The sequence below is a fragment of the Prionailurus viverrinus genome, chromosome D2 (assembly GCF_022837055.1).
Source record: "Prionailurus viverrinus isolate Anna chromosome D2, UM_Priviv_1.0, whole genome shotgun sequence".
NCBI classification, from domain to species: Eukaryota; Metazoa; Chordata; class Mammalia; order Carnivora; family Felidae; genus Prionailurus; species Prionailurus viverrinus.
This window is the reverse complement of record NC_062571.1, coordinates 83731103-83754159: the sequence shown is the minus strand read 5'-3', so window position 1 is coordinate 83754159 and position 23057 is coordinate 83731103. Positions and strand designations below refer to the sequence as shown.

Below are 23057 nucleotides of genomic sequence, written 5' to 3'. Positions count from 1 at the left end.
CCCCAGGTAAAGGACACAGGGCAGGACCCGTGGATTTTGTTCCTCACTGAAGCCTCAGCATCTGGTAGGTCTCCCATTAGTATCTGTTGAATGAATGAATGAATGAATGAACGAACGAACGAATGAAAGGGCTGTGTAAATGACCACGCCCGCAGCTCCCAAGGTCCCACCATCAGCCGACAAAAATCTGACATCAGCTCTCTTATTTGGTTTAGGCCTCGTCTATCCCAAGCTGTCCTCCTTTTAAAAGCCACCCTTTGGGGCGCCTACGCGGCTCAGTCGTCTGGGCGTCCGACTTCGGCTCAGGTCATGATCTCGCAGTTCACGAGTTTGAGCCCCGCATCGCGCTCTGTGCTGACAGCATGGAGCCTGGAGCCTGCTTCGGATTCTGGGTCTCCCTCTCTCTCTGCCTTCCCCTGCCTGCTCGCTCTCTCTCTCTCTCGCTCTCTCAAAAATAAACATTAATTTTTGTTTTTTTAAAGCAACCCTTTGAGGGGCATCGGGGTGGCTCAGTCCGTTGAGCGACCGACCGACTCTTGATTTCGGCTCAGGTCATGATCTCACGGTTTGTGACTTCCAGCCTTGCCCAGGACTCCGGGCTGGCACCGTGGAGCCTGCTGGGATTCTCTCTCTCCCTCTCTCTCTGCCCCTTCCCCTGCTCGTGCTCTCTTGCTTTCTCAAAACAAATAAACTTAAAAAAAGCAACCCTTAAAACTGGCCGAAGTCGCTAACACCAGGTGGCGGACTAGTCTGGCAGCTGCCCGCCTGGACAGAAGGGACAAGTCTCTCTTGGTCAAGGCACTCGGGTGGCAGTTCTGTGCGTCTGCAGGCTTGGTGGCTCTGGGGGGGGGGGCGGGGAGAGGGGGTTAAAATGATACTAGGTCACAGAAAAGGGGTCAGGGATGTTCCTCCTGTCTGCCCGATCCAGCCACCAACCCGGACAGAAGGGAGGGGCCCCGCCCGTGTGCAGTGCGGGGGTTCACGCAACCTTCCCCGGAGGCTGCACCCCAGCCTCGGCCCCAGCCAGTTCTGAGGCTTCTCCGCCCGCCAAGACGCCAGGCCGCTAAAGGAAGCATAATCTCCCCAAAACTTGTACAAATCACTGCTATAGAGAAAAGACAACAACGGAATCCATCACAAAGCAGAATAACCTGAATCGATGCCTTTGATCTCCGCACGGCCCTGACCGTCCATTCAGGGGATGCATTTCAACATGACAAATAAAAAATCATTCGCTAAACAAAAGCACGCTACACACGGCACATACACCTGCAACGGCCTTCTAAAATACACCTGGAAGCCAGTTTCCAGGCGGGAACCACACCCAAGGAGAACAGGCCGGCGTGACCTAGGCCAAGGGGACAAGAGATAGGTGCAGAGCAGTGAGGTCTCGCCTTCCGGTCCCGCTCAGGGTCGGGATGCACCTCCAGCCAAACAGACAGGTGAGGTGCTTTCGCCTCCTGGAAGCAGGCAAGGGGCCTCCACGTCCTGAGACCCTGCCACACGGACGGTGCAGACACGGCAGGACGAAGGGGTCAGCCCACCAAGGCGGCCAGAACAGGAAAAGAGGCTCATCTGGGTCAGGACAATGGTTCCCGGGGCAGAGGCTGTGACCCTGGGCCGGTCCCAGGCTCCACATTACAGCTGGCCACCCGCTCAGACTCCACGAGGGCGGTCAAATTGTTCGCCAAACCTCAGAGAAACCATCTAGAGTGAAAAGGCTTTGGTTTTTGGTAAACTGGAAGACTTGTGCAGAAAACATATTTTTGGTCACCTAAAAACGTACGAGGATAGTTATTAAGAAATACCTAGAGGGGCGCCTGGGTGGCTCAGTTGGTTAAGCTCAGGTCACAATCTCGTGGTTTGTGAGTTCGAGCCACACGTCAGGCTCTGTGCTGACAGCTTCAGATTCTGCTGCTTCGGAGAATCTGCGAGATCGGAGCCTGCTTCAGATTCTGTGTCTCCCTCTCTCTCTGCCCCTCCCCACCTTGTACTCTGTCTCTGTCTCTCTCAAAAACAAACATTAAAATAGGGGCACCTGGGTGACTCAGTCGGTTGAGCGTCTGACTTCTGCTCAGGTCACGATCTCGCAGTTCGTGGGTTCAAGCCCCGCGTCGGGCTCTGTGCTGACAGCTCGGAGCCTGGAGCTGCTTCTGATTCTGTGTTTCCCTCTCTCTCTGCCCCTCCCCGCATTGAACTCTGTCACTCTAAAAAATAAATAAAATATTAAAAAAGAAAGAAAAAACTGAAAGTGATTAAATGCCTTTTCTTTTTTTATTCGATGATAATAAATTCAAGAGGTTGCTTTCCAGTGTGCAATGAATTCAGTTTCCTGAGCACAAACGTACAGCTGAATTGTCAAGTCCTGTGTCAGTCCCGGGAACTGCTCTGCACAGAAAGGTTGCCAGGATCCGGCTTGACTGTACAATGAAGGGAGAAAATGGATATTTAATGCAATGGGGGCTAGGCCATCATCTAGGACCACCGTGACTTTCGAGGATGTTTTACCAGCCAGAGAACCCTCAGTAAAACTTCCTTCCCCCAGAATGGAAGACAGAACTGTGATTCCCACTTGGTCCAGGTCACTGGAGTTTGGAGGAAGGCTCGTGCTCGTGGAGAAATCGGCAAAGGGGCTCGACCAGGGTCAGAAACTCCTCCAGTCGCTCCTGCCGTAACTGCGTGACTTTCCCCCCACTCTGCCAGGATGCTTGGCGGACTGGGGCCACCCGGTCGTAAGTCAGCCGTCCCCTGGATATGGTGTGCATCAGCGACCACGGCTCCTTCTGCCTGTCCCCGAGAGGAGCAAAGTCCACCCCTTTGATAACACATTGTTTCGTATGGATTTTCTCCATTGGAAACGGAAATTTAAATGTGGTGCTCCAAGTTCCGAGGTCCGTAAGGCAAGAGTTGTGGGTGCTTGAGAGGGACCGGGGTGACTCCCAGTTTGGACGTGTCAGAGGCCAATGATAACCGGCCACATTGAGCTTCATAAGCCCATTCTTACCCCACATCCTGGGAGAGCTGGCTCTCCCAATGACACAGCCATAATTTAATGACCGATTCCATGTTACTGTATTGGGAATACTGCCCGATACCCACGAACGTTCTCTGTAACCAAAGTTTTCATAAGACGACAATAGAACAGATAGCACAGTGAAGCACTGACGTTGTCACGGCCACTCTGAAGATGAAACTCCCACCGGACAGACCTTTTCTGGTAGAGTCAGCCACCTGTATTCAAGAAGTCCATTTGGCTCTGCTAAGGCACCTCAAACGCAGCCCGCAATCTGAGGCCGTCATCATCTCTTAGATCCATGTCTGGCCCGGATGTATGTCGTCTCCTCAGTCGAAAACTGTGGGGCTTTGGTCAGGCAGGATTTTCTGGAAACCATAAACACCAAACCAAACCCAAAAAACCTGTGGCCCACATGCAGTTTTCCACCGATGAACCCATCTATATTCTTCTTCGGAATCTCAAAGGCGGCCATGATCCGAATCTCAAAGGCCGCCATGATCTCAAACGGGTTCAGAACTGTTGATCCATCAAGTGGACCCACACTCCTCAATGGCTTTCAAAAGCGTGGAGAAAATCTCAGATGCTCCAGGCCTCTTGTCTCTTCCCGTCCATCCCTGGGCTCCAGCTCCACCCACACACCCTCCCCAGACAGAACAGGCTACTTCTCACTGCTGGGCAAGCACATGGAAGGCCGTCCATCTGGAATGTTCTAGACGTGTTGGCTGCCAGGAATACATCCTTGGAAACCAAGCCTGTTCTATCCGGTGAAGCCCCTCTAGGACTCCCTCTGCAGCCAGCGTTACATTTAACATACCCTGGAAGTGATGCATTCTGCCTCCCACAGACGCGGAGCACCCACAGGGCAGGTGCCATGACTTTTTTTGCTAACACCAGTACAAACACAGAGCACGTACGCTGTGGGTACCGAATAAACGTTTAACATTCCTGTCTCTTCTCAATGACCTTACAGACTTGTAAACACTATGAGCATTTGATGAAAACCAAGAAATATCCTTTGAAAGAATATCGTTGGCTAGCTCAGAGCGGGCCTAGCTTGGCACGGTGTGGTACCAAATTATTAAATTTCTGGCTTTTGCATTCTTATATTACATTGGGCCAAAATCAGGCTTTTGCTCAAAGGAATCTAAACGGGTGGACGGATAACATCTCCAAGAGATGACTGAACTTTAGCTGATGCTTGCCACATTAGCAAAAAGTAATTTATTGAATTACTGATGCACTTAATAAAGTACTGCCACAAGCGTGGGGAGACAGAATGCTGAGTCAGCCTGGCTTCAAAATTAAGGACGGGGCTGGGCTACTGTTTCAAAGTATCTTTACATCCAGTACTTAACCATTCGGCTGTTTACGAAACCAAGGCTCCTCCGGGAGCCAGAAAAACCATATCCTGAAGAAAACGAACAAACAAACAAAAAAGCGTTAATGATAAGAAATTGATTTGACTGGTAACCATGCAGGTTTTGAGATGATTTGAAATGACAGCAGCAAAGGCCAGTTTCATTAACGGGCGTCATAGTTCAGCCAAGATCGCATAGGGGCTTATTCGCACCTAGTTCAGAAGCTGGAATATTTCTCCCTCTTCGGAAGATCATTTACATGTTTTCTAGTCATTAAAGCAAGTAGCGCCCGAAGGCAGCATTTTGTTAGCCCAAATAGAGTTCCCGGAGATCCGTGCACGTAATACAGAGACACAAGTTTTCTGGCTTTTTGTTCGTTCACTCTGGTTTTCTCCTGTAACCGTGGGGGACGACAGGTCCTGCGTCAGAGACTCCCAGGGCCTGGCTCTGAATATTAGCTCTATATGCTGACGCCACCAGCCATGCCACCCCTTTGCCCTCTGAAACTGTCCCAGACCACACGTCTCGGCCACACGTGTCCAGGATCCCCGGCTCCCACCCGGGGTTTAAAGGGAAAGCGGCGGCAGCCTCAGATGACAAATCCTGGAAGAAAAAACACGTCAGTGTCTGAGAGTCTGTGTGTGTGTCTCTCTCTGTGTCTCTGACTCTGTTTCTCTCTTTCCTCTCTTACTTTCTCTTCTGTATGTACCACAGTGGAGAAGTACGCTGAGGACAGGAAAGGTCTGGAAAGAAACACGAACATTTGTAGGAACAGATGCTTGGCTTAGCTTAATTCACTAGCACTCATTTCTGGAATCTAGAAAACCAGCAGAGCATTCCGAAGGGAAGATCTAGTTGTCTCCATGGCGGGACACGGGGTCCCCAAAGGCCCATCCCCTCTCACCTCAAAAAGAGCCCTGCCTTTCACTGCAAGTGGGTTTTGTAACACGTTTGCTCTTCTCCTTCTCTGTCTCCTTAAACCCTTCACCCCAAGCCCCCCCCCCCCCCCCCCCCCCCCGCCAGGAAGCGAGTCAGCCCTAGAACTCAAACGTGAGAGGCCACACTGAAGACACAGCCCTTCTCACTGAGGGATTTCCACCTGTGCTGGATTTCAAACAGCAAAATAAAAGCTTTATCCCATGACGAGAACCCAGACAAGCAGACTGCTAGGGGAGGTGGGCATAGGCCTCGGGGCCGTGACATCAGATCGGACAAGTGGGTGTCTACCTTTGAAGCCGGCCTTTTGAACTAGAGAAGAAAGGAAGACCAGAGCGCCCGCGGTTTAATGAGGAACCTGCCGGGGCAGGACCTTCCACTCGCCCGGGCTCTGCTCCAGCGGGGGCACCCCCACCCCCCCACCCCCAGGGCACTCAAGTGTGTTGGCGAAGGAGTCCGGGCCAGGTCTGCTGAGAGCCAACGGAACAGACTCACGAAAGTCCTACTACACAGACATAGCCTGAAAACTGCAAAGTCCTTTTGGAATAGGAAACAAAATAAAAAGGCTGCGTTCAAGGGTCACTTTGAATAATACATTGTAATCAAGTAGTTATGTGATGGGACATTCTGAAATCTTGGTTGAGGAGTAGAATGGAACTCATTTGCACCCCCCGCCCCCGGTACAAAAATCGGTCACTGACGTTCAGCTGGAAACGTCCAAATAGATTTACAGGCACTGATAACTGGAAATTATGTCCGCGTTTATAGAATGGGAATTAAGTGACTTGCCCTGAGGACAAAGCGAATGTGGCAGGAGACAAATCCGAGCCCAGATTATGCCAATCCTTGGACTGAAGGCCAGCCACCCCCTTGACTCCCGGGCACAGGAAAAGGCCACTGACCGGTTTGGCAGGCACTACACTGGGCTCCCTACACGTGACCTCAGTCCAGCCGCACGCCAACCCCGTCTGGGAAGTGTCACTGTCCTTGTCCTCATTAGAGAGACCAGAAAACACTGGGAAAGGGTCAGTCACTTGTCCAAAGCTTCCGTGCCATGAGTCTCAGTCTGACCCCGCCTCTTGCTCCAAAGTCTGTGCTCCGAGCTCGGTGCTGAAAAAGTAAAACCCTCGCTGGGAGTGCCCTCTACAAGCAGCCTCTTCCGCTGCCCCTGCCTGGCTCCCACTCGGGACTATCATTTGCTTCCTCCAACGTCTACACTTCACTTACAAGAGCTGGATGTCCTGTGAGCCCCAGGCGTCGCACAGGCGTCCCCCCACCCCCAGAGAGGACCACGCAGCCACACGCATGTCTCGGGAACACGGCTGCACCCTGGACACTTGTTCCGCCATGAGCCCACCTACTGGGTCAACTTCAGTGTTGCCGGCACCCCAGCCTGGGGCCCGCACAAGTTTTCCTATCCATTCTCGTTCTTCACCCAAGAAACACTGACATCAAAACACCTGCCCAAAACACTTGAGATTTTTAGCGCATAATCAAGGGTCTTTTTTCCCCCCCTTCCTCACCTCCTGATGGAGTTTTTATTTGATTCCGGGTGTAAGAAGACTTTTTCACCCTTTTGGTTTTCTCATATAAGATGCACGAATGGGCTATATTAATTGGAAAGTCTTGATTTGTATTGGAAAGATATTTTTAAAATAGACAGCCTTTAAAAGTACTTATTTGGTTCCTATTTCGATAGGAATCGATATAAAAGTTGTTTTTCTGAAACACGGCGTTGAAATTTTTCTATTTCGTAAGCGTGATCAGCCCTTTTGAAGTATTTATGTAGTTGAAAGAAAGGCATTATACCCACATTTCTGGCTCGGAGCCGGGTGCTGTTCAAGTTCAAAGAGGCTGTGAACCACATCAAAACTCCCTGAGTACAACACCTGGATGGGGCAGACTTTGACTAATGACATTTGGGGAACAGCAGCGAGACCAAGAGAAGAAATGAAAGCTGGCTTAGTAAGCCCTGAACTAGGGATCTCCGTGCCCGCGTCCGGCAGAAGCCCCCCCACGCTGTGCACCTGTGTTTGCTGGAGAAGTTAGTAAAATTCAGTGAGACCCCATCACCTCGGATGTGGCTGGTCCAAAACCCCAAGCAGCTGGAGTATTACCCAGCACCCTGCTCCGGGGGCAAAACTCCAGATGACAAAGTAACGAGAGGGCTAACCCTCCAAGATACATCTGTGGCGTGTCTGGGGTCCGTATTCGAAACACAAGCGCGCCCACTGTGCCCACGGGCCACATCCTACTTTATGGAGACCCGGTACCCAGAGCGGAGACAGGCGTGGCTGAAGGGACGAGCCGAGAACCGGAGGCAGCCGGGGCCCTGGATCCGATCCGATCGCGCACATTCGGCGGTGCTGCCTCCACCGGCTGGGGACAGGGTGAGACCGGTCAGGGCACTGGCGCTAGGAGGGGCTCAGAGACGGCCTGTGCCACACTTCCCTCTGCGGAGGTAAGAAATGCTAAGTCCTGAGCGTGTCGGGGGCAGTCCACAGCTCCACGGTTTACATGTTCTAGTCCACAAGCCGTTCCAGTTCTAGATCGGGGATCTAGACCCTGGACGCACACACCCGGCTCTGGCCCACAGTACGTCCTGGTGCGGGTTTGGCTCACTTGTGTGTTGTCCTGCCCACAGACTGGCTTAATTCAGTCCACGAGCACAGGTCAACGCGCAAGAACCACCTTTCTGCCTCACAGACCACTCTTAAAGCCACAGCGTCAATGGAGCGCGTTGAAGAACGGGCTTGTTCTTGGAGCACAGGGGAGCGGCGACGTCACGAGAGTAAAATGCTTCATCACACAACGTTTACATCATCCGCCGGATTATCACCAAAAAAATGAAGTTACCTAGCATGTCACACCTTACCGATCTGACCCAGCGCTTCGGATGGCGAGCGAGATGTATCTGTTAATACGAGTTGTGACTCGGTTAATTCACTCCTTCAGACGTCACTGGTTCTGTTACCGCATGCAGGGCACAACTTCAGGTGTTGTAGCCCGGCCCGGTTTACTGGGTGCCAGTCATCTGCCTTGCACTTTCCACGTATCATCTGCCACCCTCAAAACCGCCCCGTGAAGTAGAGATCATCGCTCCCATTCTAGGGAGGAGAACACCGAGGTGTCAATTTTGAAGAGCTCAGCCGAGGTCACAGCTGAGCCAGGATTTATGTAAATCCATACCTGAACTCAAAGCCCAAACTCTCAGAGACACATCCTCTACCCTAGAAGCACTGACCACCTGGTAGACGAGATAAGCTATTTGGACAAGCCCACTGGAAATCAAAATAGGGTCTGATGAGTGCTCCAGAACAGGTAGAGTTAACCTTCTGTGGAACTGAAAGGAAGAGAGATTTTTCTTAGGTAGAGGGGTCAGGAAGGCTGTGGGGAGCCCCTCAAGATGGAGACAGAGGAGAAGGAGATTCAGGGCAGGCGTGGAGCAAGGGTCTACCTCCGAGGCCCTGGAAAGCATGGCAGTGCCCTCAGGGAGTAGCAAGCCATGGGTTCACTAGGACGCACCTGCCAAAGAAGAACTGGAAATGCTCGTGAAGCTCACAGTTTCCTCCTTAGTGATAATCAAATATTAAGAAGGCCAGTCTTGATCCCAATGGATACATCCGTTCCTGTTTCGACAGCAGGCGCTCTGGGGGTGGAACTCCAGTGCAGGGACGAGGAGAGCTGCCTCCGTGTCCCCTCACTGCTCCCAAGCCTGCCTCCTCAGGGGTCATCTGGAGTCTCTGTGGTCCAGCCCCGTCCACAGCAGGTGCGTTCGGCATCACCAGAAGAACTGGCGATGTGACCAGTCCAATCGACCCCAGCAGGATGTGTGGCCGCCTACCAGCCCCGCTGACGCCCACTGAGAAGACACGAATTCACCTGCTTCAGAAGATGGGCTCCTAAAACGTTTCACTTCCTCATGGGTTCATGTGCCCGATGACAGTTATGACCAGCCCACTGTCAGGTGCTTGGCTGGATGCTGAGGGTACGATATGGTCCGCAGGGAAACTATAATCCAGCCTGTCTTTCCATACCGGTGGGGAGGCTGGTGCCATCAGACGGGTAAGGAAAACAGGGGGACAGTGTTGGGCTGGTGGGGGCGTAGGATCAGAGGTCTGACTTGGGGAACCCCGAGCTGGGGCACTGATATTCCAGGAGAAATGTCACGGGGGCAGCCGGGAAGGAGAACTGCCGAGGGCCGGTCCGGACTAGAAACTCCCCTCTGACCTGCAAGGAGGGAGTCTGATAAAAGGGGGCAGCCTGGGCTGCGATGACCTCAGTGGACACAGAGCCAAGCGGACCCACGGAGGCGCAGTGTGAAGGAGGCCTAGGTTTTGACCAACTGAAATTTGTATTTCGGCTTCATCACTAACCACCCGGCAAATGCCGCCCCTCCGACGCGCCTTCCCCCGCGGCTGTGGCGGCCACTCTCGGGATGGGTGGTTTGCACACGCTTTCGAGAAGTGGCCTCTGTGCACAGCATGGGGACGAGGCCACGCTGCTTCCGGCTCACTCCGGGCCTCCCAGGGGCCCCAGGGACTGTAATTCCGTCATCCACTTCCCACACTGACTCAGCTCCGGGGGGAGGGGGAATGGGGGGGGGGGCGATGCCATAGATTTTGATATGTTTTCAATCTAAAACCTTCCCTTCTGTAGGGACAAAACCAGCTCCCGGCTCATGTCAACACAAGGGGAGTCTAGGGTTGTTGTTGTTGTTTTCCTCGCGGGGGCGGGGGTATCACTCACCCCAGCGATCGAAGACCTCTGTCCCTGGGGTCACAGTCAGAGGCACAGCCAAGTCTGAGAAGGGCCGGGTGGCCTACAGGCTCCTGACTGAGAACACAGACCCATCTCTTGGGCCTGGTCCACATCACCAGCTGGCCTTTGCCTCCCTGAAGGCCTAGAGCTTGTGCTCAGGGAGCACACACCCCTATGCTATTTGCACACAAAGCTCTGCCCCATCGCAGTCAGGAGCCAGCCTTAGCCACCCACGCCACCAGCACCCCTCCCCCCCCTCCCCCACATCGCATGGAGGCCCTCCCTGGGCTTGTTGCACCGGTTTGAGAGAGATGCCCTCCCCTCCCTGCCCCCTCCACTCACACTTTGGATGGGCGTGGGTCTTTATTTCACAGAGACCGAATTTCACCCACCATGGAGACACAAAGACCTCCAGGCACTCTGGGTCAAGGGGCACCCGGGGTCAAGAGCGGACTGAACAGGGAGGCTGTGATTTCTAAACCAAGCGGCCAGCAGCATTCAACTCAACAGCCTTCCACGGGAAAACACAAGCACAGGGCCACGTTCTTCTTTCCTTGAGTTTCCTGCGTTGAAACTCGGCTAGAGTGGTCCTGATTCAAGACAAATTAATGTAATTGGGCAAGCATAACGTTAACCTTTCTGGAAAGGCTGGCCACGCCAGGAAGGAATTTAGGCCAGGTCCAGCACGGTCTGGCAGGGCTTGGCTCTGCGTCTCTCCCCGTAGGTCTGCCAGCCGTCCCCAGTCGGGGCCCCCGAGCCCGCAGGCGTGGCACCGCGCTGACCTCTGGTCCAGGCGCTCTGACAGGTCACCGCACCGCCACTGCGGATCCTGGCAGTCCTGCCTGGACCCGCCCGGCCTGCCCGCCGCCGGGGGTGTCCCCGCGGCACCTCTGGGAGCCCTCCGGCCCTCCACGCTCCCCTCCCTGCCAAGGCGAGGGCGCGGGACCCTCGGGGCGGCATCCGCACGGCGGCCCGCGCCCCTCCCAGAGTTGGCGCAACTCCGAGTCACTTTCTCACAAGGCTCCCGTCTCCACGCCTGCATCGTGTGGCCCTCCACACACCCCGTGGGACCCCCCTCTCGGTCTCGCCCGCTTTCACCTACGTCCCTGTCGCCGACCCACGGCACTGTCGCCACCCGCAGACACGCGCTCCGGGTGCGGATTTCCCGAGAGGGAGCGCGGGAGCCGCCGAGGTGGTGGCCAAGTTGGGCGGGGGGGAGGGGAGGGGTCCGAGGCGCCGAGGCCGGGGTCGAGCCGTCCCCAGCCGCCGGCACCCGGCGCGCCGCGGGGCCTCTGGGGACCCGGCTCCGAGACCCGGCGCCCGAGCGCGGCCCCTCCCTCCCGCCGCGGCGGCCCAGGCGGCGTCCCCGGCCTGTTCCGACCGCCCCGGTCGCGCGGTCCCCGGAGGGGCGCACGGCCCCCGCCCGCACCCCGTGCGCGCGCGCGCGCTCACCTCGGGGGGGCCGGTCCGGTCGCGCCGATCGCGCCGCCGCGGCGGCTCCGCATCTCCCGGGCGCCCGCCCGCCGCCCTCCGGGGCGCCCCTCGGTCCCCGCCGGCGCCAAGGAGGGTCGTGGGACGCGCGGAGGCCGCGGGGTCCGGGCGCCGCCGGCGCAGCCTCCAGCCGCCCGCAGCCGAGCAGGAAATTTGCCGGGTCCCGCCGCCTCCTCCGCTCGCGCTCGGGCTCGGGCTCGGGCTCCGGCTCCGGCTCGGGCTCGGGCTCCGCGGCGGGGGCGGGGGCCGGCGCAGCGAGGAGCGGGGGCGACGCCTGCCGTCCGGCGCGGGGAGCGCACCCCGGGCGCCAGCCCCACCTGGAGGCGCCCCGCCGCGCTCGCTGGACGTCCGTCTTCCCAGGCTGGCGCCCCTTCCCCGGGAGAGACCCTGGCCGGGGTGGGGGTGGGGGGCCACTGCCCGGAGCCGCGTGCCCACCGACGGGGACAGGTGTGACAGGCGCTCTTCCGCGCGGGAAAGGCCCTTCCTACCCCGCCTTGGCCCTGGGCACCGGGAAGTGACCTGGCTGGGGACACGCTTTGGGTCACGCAGGGGGTACAAGGGAGCGCGCGGCACCCTGTACCGCTTCTGGTTCCGAGAAGTACAGAGAGAGCCCGGAAAATCTCCCGAGCCGGTGTCCTCCTCGCTGAAGAGGGGATGGGGTCACCACCTGGTTGGTGAGGGGCTTGGTGGTCCAGGAGGCAGAGCCGGCAAAGGGAAACCCACCTACACGGAGGAAGAGCCGCTGCCAGGAAGGGTCGGGACCTGCTGCTCTCGGGGACTGCTCTCCAGGCGACCTGCTGTGCGCTATGTAGGCAGGTGTCAGAGTCACGGGCGTTCCAATCCGGAGGGCAGAAAGGATACAGGTAACATCACTGCGGTTCCGAAGCTTGGTCCAAGACCTGGCCTTCCTGAGGGAGATTGCATGCCTGCCGTGGGGACCTCACTGCTCCGGGTTTGTGAATGCGGGAACCAACTGGAGAAGGTGGCAGTGAGGTCACAGAACCCGACCTTGCATCATAGCCTCCAGGCGACGCCTGGGGCAGTAGGGGCTGTTGCCCACAGAGCTGTTGACCCCAAAGACTGAGGAGGGATGGGGCACCTGCTGGCTGAGACCGTCCACAGTTGACCTGCCCAGAGTTAAGCTTCCCTTGCACAGGAGGTAAAGAGGGTGTGACAGTGGCGATCTTGAACGCCGCCGCTTCCCCTTCCTGTCCCGCCCCCCCCCCCCACTGTGCCTGGGGGATCCGGTCCCACTCCAGGGCTCCCTCCACCATCCGTATGCAGGAGACTCCAAGGAGAGCTTCTCCACAAAGCTCTGCCCCTTCTCCCACCATCTCAGGCCAGTCTTGCTCTGACTCAGCCTCTCCACGAGCATCCCCGTCTCTACCTCTCCCCCCACCTCGGATTCACCTCTGCCTGACATCTCGGCTGCTCTGGGCCCTCACCCCTGCACCCCTTCCCTGTTGGAGCCCAGCTCTTCCCCACCCGGGCTGTTCCCCTCTGCCCCCGGAAAATCGCCTGGCACTCCCGTCCTCTGCTACTCTCTCTGAGATATACCCATTGGTCTGGTGTCTGTCATTCTGGTCAGCCACTAGCCCCCCACCCCGCCCCGATCGCGTCGGGGCTTTGAGCCCCAAGACGGTCCGTGCCATGAGGGACTCCAGCACCTCTCTATCTCCGTCTCAGGCTCCTCACACAGCCCCGATAGCCAGGAGGTGTCAATGAGAACATGTGGGCCGGCAGCTCAGAGGAGGAGGGGCCCAGCGGGCAGCACCAGGCAGCCTTGTGTTCGGAGCCCAGCTGGACAGGCGGCTCCCCTCCCCCTGCCCCGCCCCCCCCCCCCCAGCGTCCCTGCGGGAGCAGCCCAGGTGGGTGGGCCCAGGTAGGCCAGTGACATCACCCAGGTCTCAGTGTGCCTGCTGCGGTGGCCTACGGAGCCAGGCTGGTGTCCGTGAAGGCCACCATTTCAAAGCCCCGGGGAGCACGGTTTTGCTTGTTAACGCTGCGGGGCCGTGGAGACAGAGACCGTGATACAAGAAGAGAGGAACAAGTCGCCTTTGTCAGACATCTGCTGTTGGAAAGTCAACAGCCCTGGTAACATGATGAGGGGCAGATGGCTCCTGTCTCCTGGTAACATCCTCTCTGTTGGATTCTTCCAGGAATGAAGCAGCATCCCTTCACTTCTTCTAGAGTCTGAAGACATCCGTCATCGTCACGCTGAAGCATGTTGTCAGAGGCATTGAAGCCAGGGTCGTGCTGGTTCCCGTTCGGAAGCCCCTTGATCCCTCTTGCCCCTCCCCGTTCGGCTTCTCTTCCTGCTCAAGCTTCTCACACCTGAGACCACTCCCCTCTTCTCACCCTAGGCTTCAAGGATCTACCCTCCCTCTTGCCATCCTGACCACTTAGCCATCTTCCTCTTTCAGACCCAGGCCCCAGCGCTTGCTAAATCAGCCCCCATCAGCACTTCCTGTTCAATCCCACCTAGGGAGCCCTGCTCCCCCCCAAACCCTGCAGCTCCCTTCCTGTAACGCGCAGGAGGCTGGAGGCAGTTTTCCTGAGACCGTTACTCTTAACCCTCGCTGTGTGTCTTGTCTTCGTTTTATTTGAGGGCTGAGACTTTGGGCTCGAGTTCAGGGTAACACAGATTATGCTCATTGACCTTAAAGGCCCCAGTAGATGTCAGCTAAAATTAAAACACTCGGGCCAGAAATGCTCTCTAGGAGGATAAACAAAAAAAAAAAAAAAAAAAAAAAAAGGCAGAATTGGTATGGAGGAAGCACATCACAGTTTGCTTTTAAACTCTGTACAGAGGGGCGCCTGGGTGGCGCAGTCGGTTAAGCGTCCGACTTCAGCCAGGTCACGATCTCGCGGTCCGGGAGTTCGAGCCCCGCGTCAGGCTCTGAGCTGATGGCTCGGAGCCTGGAGCCTGTTTCCGATTCTGTGTCTCCCTCTCTCTGACCCTCCCCTGTTCATGCTCTGTCTCTCTCTGTCCCAAAAATAAATAAAAAACGTGTAAAAAAAATTTAAACACTGTACAGAGACATTAGCATAAAATGACAGGACTTTGGAAGACAAAATCAGAACGTCTTGGCAACTGATTGGCCACAGGGCAGGACAAGCAAGGAACACTGACTTTAGGACCAGTGCCCACAAGGAGGAAAACACAGGATGGCTCTTCTGATCTCTAGAACCTGCCAGAACAAATAACTCCAAGGGGTACAGAACTTTCTATGTTTACATTACCCAATTATCCTTCCTGCTCTTTCTCCAAGTTATGCCCAAGTATTAACAGTTATTAACCAGTGAAATCGAGACAATGGGATTTTCGCAAGATTTCTCCAGTCTCCCAGGAAAACAAGCAGTTGTCTCCTCCTTCAGGGGGGTCTCGGAGCATTTTAACTCTTTTTTTTTTCTTGCATTACTTTTTGTTGATGAATAATACAGGTGAATTATACAAATCTTAAGTGTACAGTTTTATGAATAAAGACAAATACGCAAAAAAGTGTCCCAATCACATTTCCATCACCCTAGAAAGTCCCCACATGTCCCTTCCCAGAAAATTCCCAAATCCCACCAAAGCAGCCCTGCTCTGGTACTTTTTACCATGGGTCGTTTTTTGTGTTTTCTTTTTTTAGTTTTAGGAAGAGCTAGAGAGCGCGAGCACACATGAGTGGGGAGAGGGCATAGGGAGAGAGAGAAAGAGAGAGAGAATCTTAAGCACACTCCACACTCAGTGTGGAGCCTGACACAAGGCTTGATCCTACCACCCTTGGATCATGACCTGAGCCAAAGTCAAGAGTCAGACACTCAACTGACTGAGCCCCCCCAGGCGCCCTCCCCCCCCCCCGCCCAGGGGCCCCAATCTCGATCTTCACATCAATGGAATCATACAATGAACTTTTTCACTTATGGTTTCTTTCACAGAGCGACATTTGGAGGGGGGGGGGGCGCATTGATGCTTTACTACCTATATCCGTACTTTAGGAAATGCATCTTCTTCCTCCAGCTGCTTCTAAGATCGCCTCCTTGTTTTTTGAGAAATGTGATTAAAATAGTATCCCCCCTCTTCCCACAAACTCAGAAGTGTATGATCAGTCACTCCCCACAATCCCAGGGCAGCTCTTTTCTGCCCATGGGTCCTGTCCCGGTGCTGTGACAGAATCACCTTTTTGCACCAAAAAAAAAAAAAAAAAAAAAATAGAATAAATAAAATAAAATAAAATGACACATCTTAGTGTAGTTTTCTTTGTGTCTATCACACTTAGGATGAGCTGGGCTTCTTGGCTTATAGGTTTATAGTTTGCATGAAATTTGGACATTTTCAGCCATTATTTTAGTTTTAATATTTTCTACTTTCTCCCATTTCTGGGACTCCAACTATATGTACGTGATATCTCCCAATATTATCCCATGGGTCACTGAAGGTTTCCAAACCTTTAAGTCCTTCTTTGTCTCTGTGATTCAGTCTGGGTAGGTTCCATTAGCTGAATATTTAAGTTTGCCAATCTTTCCTTCTGCAGTGCTTAATCCTCTGTTCAGTCCATTCAGTGTTTCCTTTCAGATATTGTATTTTTAGGTCACAGAATTTTTATTTGGTTCGTTTTTATTTCTCTGCCAGGGTTCCCCACGTTTTTTCGTCTTTTCCTTTAAATTCTCGGATGTACGTCTGATGGCACCTCTGAGCTCTTTGCTAATTTTAAGATCTGTGTCATCTTTGCATCTATTGATGCTTTTTGTCCTGGTTATTTTCCTGTTCCTTTGCACGTCTAATTTTTTACATATTTATTTATTTTTGAGAGGGGGGAAGGGGAGGAGAGAGAGGGAGAGAGAGGATTCGAAGCGGGGTCTGCGCTGACCGCAGAGAGCCTGATGTGGGGCTCAAATTCACGAACCAGGACATCATGACCCGAGCCGAAGTTGGACGCTTAGCTGACTGAGCCGCCCAGGTGCCCTTGCACGTCTAATTTTTTAATTGTCTGCATTCTTGGGAGTCTAGATTCGTTTTCACGTTATCAGCTTAAGCTGATAGAAGCCCTTTCTCCAGAGCTCTGGTAGCCCCAGTCATAAGCATGGTTTTTCTGAGCCCGGAACTGAACGCCTAACGCATCTGACGAGGTCTTTCCACCCTAGCTGGTCGGAATTCGTGGGATCCCCTCCACTCTCACAGCCCCCTGTAGAGGCTTTAGGAAGCAAGGTTTTCATCCTGATGATGCACAGCTCACACGAGAGGGAAGAGTTTAGGGCTCTCGTGCAGAAAGCCATTGCTTCTTTTCTGCACAACTTTTCTGCTTCGGTGCCCTCCTCATATGCTCCAGCCCTCCTGGCCACAGACTGGGAGCTGTGTCCTCTGCTCAGAAAGAACGCTGCTCTCTGAGTGACTTTGCTTCTCCAGGCTGCCGTTCAGAGGTCGTCCCTGCCAGCACGCGGGGTTAATGGGACCATCCCCCACGCCCCCATCCTCTCCAGGTTCATGGCCGTCCATTGACCCAAAAACACCCTTTACCACACACTTTTTTTTTTCCTGTTTCATGCCTGTGGATGGCAGGAGGCTAAATGTGGTATCTATTACTCTGTCATGGTTGTAACTGGATTTGCCACCTTTATTTTAACTGCTTACTGCATTGGTCTCTAGCTGTCTCCATGGATCCCTTCCCCAGAGGCCGAGTCCCCATGAATGTTGCATCTTCAGCACTCAGCCAGCACCTTAAATGGCACCGAGTGAAAGATTTTTGAAGAAACGTTAAATGCACGACACACACATAGGTAGCACTTAGAATTCTATGCTATATGCTGTTCAGAATCGCAGTTAGAATGTGTAGTCAAGTTATGTGGTTCTGTTACTTAAATGGCAGCTGACATCATACCTAAAAAAATAAGGAATGCGCACACACAGCTCAAAATACAAAACGTTTTTAAAAATGAAACTGAAAAACCTAAGTCTCGCTGACTTCCTTATTCCCCTGACAGCCGGTTCGTCTCTCCTGAGACAAAGTCAGTAGCCAGTTTCTTCCCTATCCTTCCAGAGGAACCTTGGACATTTACAAAAGATACACATAGGGATTTTCTGCCGCCTGAATTGCTGTACTCTGTGGATACGCTTCATACAAATATTCATTGTAGCCACTTGAAGCCTGTGGGTGGATACACCCACATTTATTCAACTGCACTTCTGTCCTAAGCCACTTAGGTTGTTCCCAACTGTTTTCTTTTCTTTTCTTTTCTTTTCTTTTCTTTTCTTTTCTTTATGGTTTATTTTTTTATTTGGTTGGAGAAGAGGGAGAGGGGCAGAGAGAAGGGGAGAGAGAAAATCTCAAGCAAGCTCTGCACTGTTAGCCCAGAGCCCGACGCGGGGCTGGAACCTATGAACTATGACATCGTGTCCTGATCCAAACCAAGTCACGAGTCAGACGCTTAACCAGCTGAGCCCCCAGGTGCCCCCCACCTGTTTTCTAAGGCAAATATGCCGCGAGGAGCATCCCTGTCCATATGTCATTTCTCACAGAGGAGAGTAAATGTAAATAGAGAAGGCGGGTGGTTTCTTTTACAATACGTTGTGTATGCGGGGTTCTTTTGGAAACAAGTTCACTGATGTACGTACCAGGACAGGTTTTTGTTCCATTCACAGTAACAAATCCATTAATTACTTTCCTTCTTTTTTTTATGTATATTTATTTATTTTGAGAGACAGAGAGAGCATGAGCAGGGGAGGACAGGGAGAGAGGACCGAGAGAGTCCCAAGCAGGCTCCACACTCAGTACAGAGCCCAACGCGGGGCTCAATCTCATGGGCCAGGAGATCCTGACCTGAGCTGAACTCAAGAGTCAGACCAGACACTCCAATCACTTTACTTCTTGTGTGATTAAGAAAATTTGATTTAAGCCCTTAATAAACTGATGTCCAAAAATTATGGTTGGTACCACTGGGAAGCCAAATAATAAAACAATCTGGCACAGAACTTCTGTGATCTGCTCCAAGTGATCTCGTAATGCATGGAATATCTTTTTACACCTCGCTTAAAAATCAAGTATCTCAGAAATGTTTACACTTTAGCAAAAGTGTGTTTTTCCTTCAACTTCTTTTAGCAGAAGGGACTGATTTAATTTCCTTGTTTGTCAGCGTGAAATTTGTGCGTGTAATCCACAGAACATTATCACGTATGGAATAGTTTATTATCCACCCGGTTTTTGCCTCGTATGTATTTTCACTTTGCTCTAGGGATGGAGGGAAAAGTTGGTGATGGGACATAACGCAGCACTGAGATACTCGGGAAGCACTCTTGGCACATAGGATTTAGGTAGCTATTTCTGATAGTTATTAAGGCAGGATAAAAAATATTAAATGTTTGACTCCTTGGGGCGCCTGGGTGGCGCAGTCGGTTGAGCGTCCGACTTCAGCCAGGTCACGATCTCGCGGTCCGTGAGTTCGAGCCCCGCGTCAGGCTCTGGGCTGATGGCTCAGAGCCTGGAGCCTGTTTCCGATTCTGTGTCTCCCTCTCTCTCTGCCCCTCCCCCGTTCATGCTCTGTCTCTCTCTGTCCCAAAAATAAATAAACGTTGAAAAAAAAAATTAAAAAAAAATAAATAAATGTTTGACTCCTTGAGGCATTGCAATGTCAAGAAAGGCTTTTATGTATTAAAAACTTGCCTCTTTCGTGGGAAATTAGGATCCCATCAAGGCAGTCCTCTTGAAATGTCCCGAAGTGCATATAAACCACACGCATTTCATAAGAAAAGCATGGATGTACACGAATTAATTCAAAGAGTAAAATGAACGCTATTATACACTGTAGAGGTCTGTGTGACATAAGGTGCCTTTGTGATTTTTTTTCCAAAAAACCACACACATAGTGACCTGCGTGACAAATGGAAAAAGGAGTCAGCAGCTTCAAATTGTAGTGAAAAAGAAAAAAAAGTTAAGAGCTTGTCCCGCTGCATTATGGCAACACAGGGAGCACGGTCTTCTTCACATCGTTCAGACCGGCATTTCCCAGAGTAAGATCCCATTAGCAGCGATATATGTCGAGGAGGTGAGAGACGACTGTGGATGGCAGATAGTGCAAGAATGGCCGTTTTAAACATTTCATATGCAAATTGCATGTTTATTTTCACATACTAGGAAAATATTATTGGTACATCATTTGACATTTTGTTACAACTAAGCTAAAGTAAATGGTGTCTTAGCCCATTAATTTAGACACAATTACTTTAGACCAAAAATACTCAGGGATTCGAGATGCTTGTGTTAAGAGTCATAACAGTGCAGCCGAAATGACCCACTCAAAGCCACCTGCTGGCTGCTCTTGTGACCCTCGCCCCGGAGTTTGCTCTCGCTCTGGCCCCCGCCTGTAGGGGCCTCATGCCCCAGACCGTGTTCTGTGTGCAGTGGCCTCTGTGCCCCGGGCCCTGACATCTCCCTCCCCCGGCCCCTCGCCCAGTGTTGGTCTGCCCTAGCCCGTCCTAGATGTAGCCCCTTTCCTGGAGGAGCTCCGGGCTTCCTTGCTCCCCGGACAAGGAACAGGACGGGTGACACCGTGTCCCTCTCACACCCTGGGAGACTCCCAGACATCATTGTGGAAGGTTCTGGACTTGCAGCAAGGTCGTAACTTCCGCCTCCCCAAACTCAAAATGAGTCCAAAGCAATTCCAGTACCTCCTCCCCCAAACACTAGGCCTGTGGGTGCCTGACCACATTCGAGCCACTAAAAATGCCAACAAATCTGTCGGCAGAGGCACGAGGAGGGTGTCGTCGCTGTGTTTTGAGGTTTGTTTGTTTGTCTGTTTCTTATTGTTCTCTTTTGTTTTGTTTTGCAGTAACTCGAAGCTGACATGATGAACGTTCTGGAAAAGGAGGAGTGTCTGTGGACTCAGGAGCAGAGCCTCAAGAAACACAACCAGCAGATGGAAACAGAGCAAGATTGAGGAGACCGCGTTTGAGGCCCTGGGTCAGGTGATGCGTGAGGCTGCCTTTGCTCCAGATTTACACGAGCTTAAGCCAACCGGTCAGAGCTTTCCCTGTCCATTCTTCCCCTCCTGGGTGCATTTGGAGCAAAAAAAGATCGAAAGTCGTCCCAAACACCGAAGCCTGGAGAAGATACAACCAAGTAGCCCAGAGGAGGTGAGCAGGGTGTCAGGGAGAAACACTCGAAATCCGTTAGAACAAACCAACGGTTGGACAGGACGCCCACTTTCAGCATAAGCAGTGGGGGGAAAATGCCAAGGGAACTTTGCAAACATTCAGCAAGAGGAAAGGAAAACAGCGAACCCTCTTCAGGCTGGGAGAACACTCGGTCCCATGAACAGAAGCAGTTTCCCCTGCAAGAACTTAGAGTAAGAAGAATTTGATAAAACAAAGGAGTAATAGAGAAATAGTAAAACACCAGAGACCAGATGAAAAGGAAATTTCAGAGCAAAGAAAACAAATTAGAACTCCAAACCACACAATTTCAGATTTACATATTTCCTATTTTTATACAAATTAGAAAAAGGCTTGGCTGAAAGACAAGTTCTCATTACGGAGGGAAGTAACAGTGTATTCAGAGAAAAAAGATCAGACGCGAAAGCAATCAGAGAGAAATGGTGGGTCAGAGATAACCCAACTCAAGAATGACTGGTGTGCCTGAGGGAAGATTTCAGCAAAGGGAGCTCACAATTCACAGATATGATACAGAAAAATTTCCCTGCGATGAACTGAATGGGAAGACTGGAAAGACAACCCATGAAGAAAAAGAAAGAGAAAAAGAATTATACAGAACAATCTATGCAAAAATGTATCCAGGTTACCAGGTGACTAGATTTCACCAATGAAGACTTTTGCTGCTATGCCGTTGGGACAAGTAAGTCCCAATCAGAAGCAAAAAACAAACCTCGGGCTTTTCCACAACAGCCTTCAGGGTCAAAAGACGACAGACCCATATGTACAAAAGTCTGAAAGGAAGACAATGTGGCCGCCATGTTGCCATTCAAGAACAAAGCCTCCTTTGACCATGATGGAGAGTAATAGCGACCAGATGGGCCCTTCAGGCTTAAAAAATCAATAGAACAGAAAATGGTATACAAAGGAATGATCTCTGCACACGAGACATCTGGCAGTATAGGACTGTGATTCCGGAGAGAAAAACAAATGAAGGGAGACTGACCACAGCCCCAGGTAAATCCCAAGGAAGAGGAAGTCATAAAGAGCCCAAAGAGAGGGAGATCAGAAACTGGGAAGCCAAAAGCAACTGGAATTTGTGGTGTACTCCTGGTGGACAGAGGAAACTGCAGACAGATCCCTCGAATCTGTGGTTAAGTACTGATCCACACTTGTGAGAGGAAGCTGCCTGGGGCCAGCAAGAGACCTGCAGAAAAGCAGTGTGACCAACAGTTCCCATAGCTTACTTCCCAGGGCTGGGAAGAAAGACCTTGTAACAGAGAATCCAGAAAGAAACCCACACAAATGTGGTCATCTGATTTTCAACAGGAATGACAAGGCAATTCGTTAGGAAATAGGCTTTTCATGAAATCGGTTGAACAGTTGCATATCCACATGAGTAAGGATGAGCTGCAGACCTTACCTCATACTCTATACGGAAAGTAATGCAAGATATGCGATAACCATAAACGTAAAAACTAAAATTATAAAACTTCTAAAAGAAAACATAGGAGAAAAAGAACCTTTACAATCTCGGGTTAGACAAAGATTTCTTACATATCTCATTTGAATCACAATTCACAAAATAAAAAGATTGGTACACATGACTTCACCAAATTTTTTTTAAAAAATTCTCTTTGAAAAATACTGTTAAGAAATTGAAAAGACAAGCCAGAGACTGGAAGAAAATAGTAGCAAAGCATGTATCTAATGAAGGATTTACATGCAGAAAACACAATAGAAAGAACTCACAGAATTCAACAGGAAGAAGACAAACCATGGTAAGAAAATGTGCAAAAGATTGAAATGGATATTTCACCAGAGAAGGTATATAGAAGGTGAGTGAGCACATAAAAAGATGCTCCATAATAATGATGTTAGCAAAATGCAACTCGAAACCATCGTGAGACACTACTAAGCACTCATTATAATGCCAGATTTTAAGAGACTGATAATAGCAAGTGTTGGAGAGGATATGGAGCCACTGGAACCCCACACTCAGAGCTCGTGGGAATGCACGTTAGCACAGCCCCTCCGGAAAAACATCCCGTCAGCTTCTTCTAAAGTTAAATATATTTACCATATGTCCCAGCAGTTTCTCTCCTATGAATCTATGCAAGAGAAAGGAAAGAAAATATCCACACAAAGACTCGTACTCAAATGCTCCTAGTAGCTTTGTTCATAGTAGTCAATAATTTGAATCTACTCAAGAGTCCAATGGCTGAATGGATTAACAAATTTGGGGACATTCAGATGAATCTCAAAGCAAACCATATACAAAAGATTACATACTATATATATCATTTCTATGAAATTCTAGGAAAGGTAAAACTATAGTGATCACAGAGAGGCAGATCACAGAATTGTT

At 51.7% G+C, this 23057-nt stretch overlaps 2 protein-coding genes across 2 annotated transcripts in view; one reads left to right on the top strand and one right to left on the bottom strand.

Annotated features, from left to right (window-relative positions):
• PTPRE (protein tyrosine phosphatase receptor type E) overlaps positions 1–11675 on the bottom strand; it is a 163313-nt gene extending 151638 nt beyond the window's left edge. Inside the window, exon 1 of the mRNA XM_047826153.1 lies at positions 11524–11675. The gene's annotated coding sequence lies outside the window, so the exon portion shown is untranslated. The remainder of the gene's footprint in view (positions 1–11523) is intronic.
• On the top strand, positions 7569–14413 carry LOC125147631 (collagen alpha-1(III) chain-like). The gene is made up of 3 exons (XM_047824689.1): positions 7569–7700; positions 10877–12425; positions 13722–14413. The coding sequence occupies exons 1-3, from the start codon at positions 7569–7571 to the stop codon at positions 13757–13759; spliced, it is 1719 nt and encodes a 572-aa protein (XP_047680645.1). The 3' UTR covers positions 13760–14413.
• The last annotated feature ends 8644 nt before the right edge of the window (positions 14414–23057 follow it).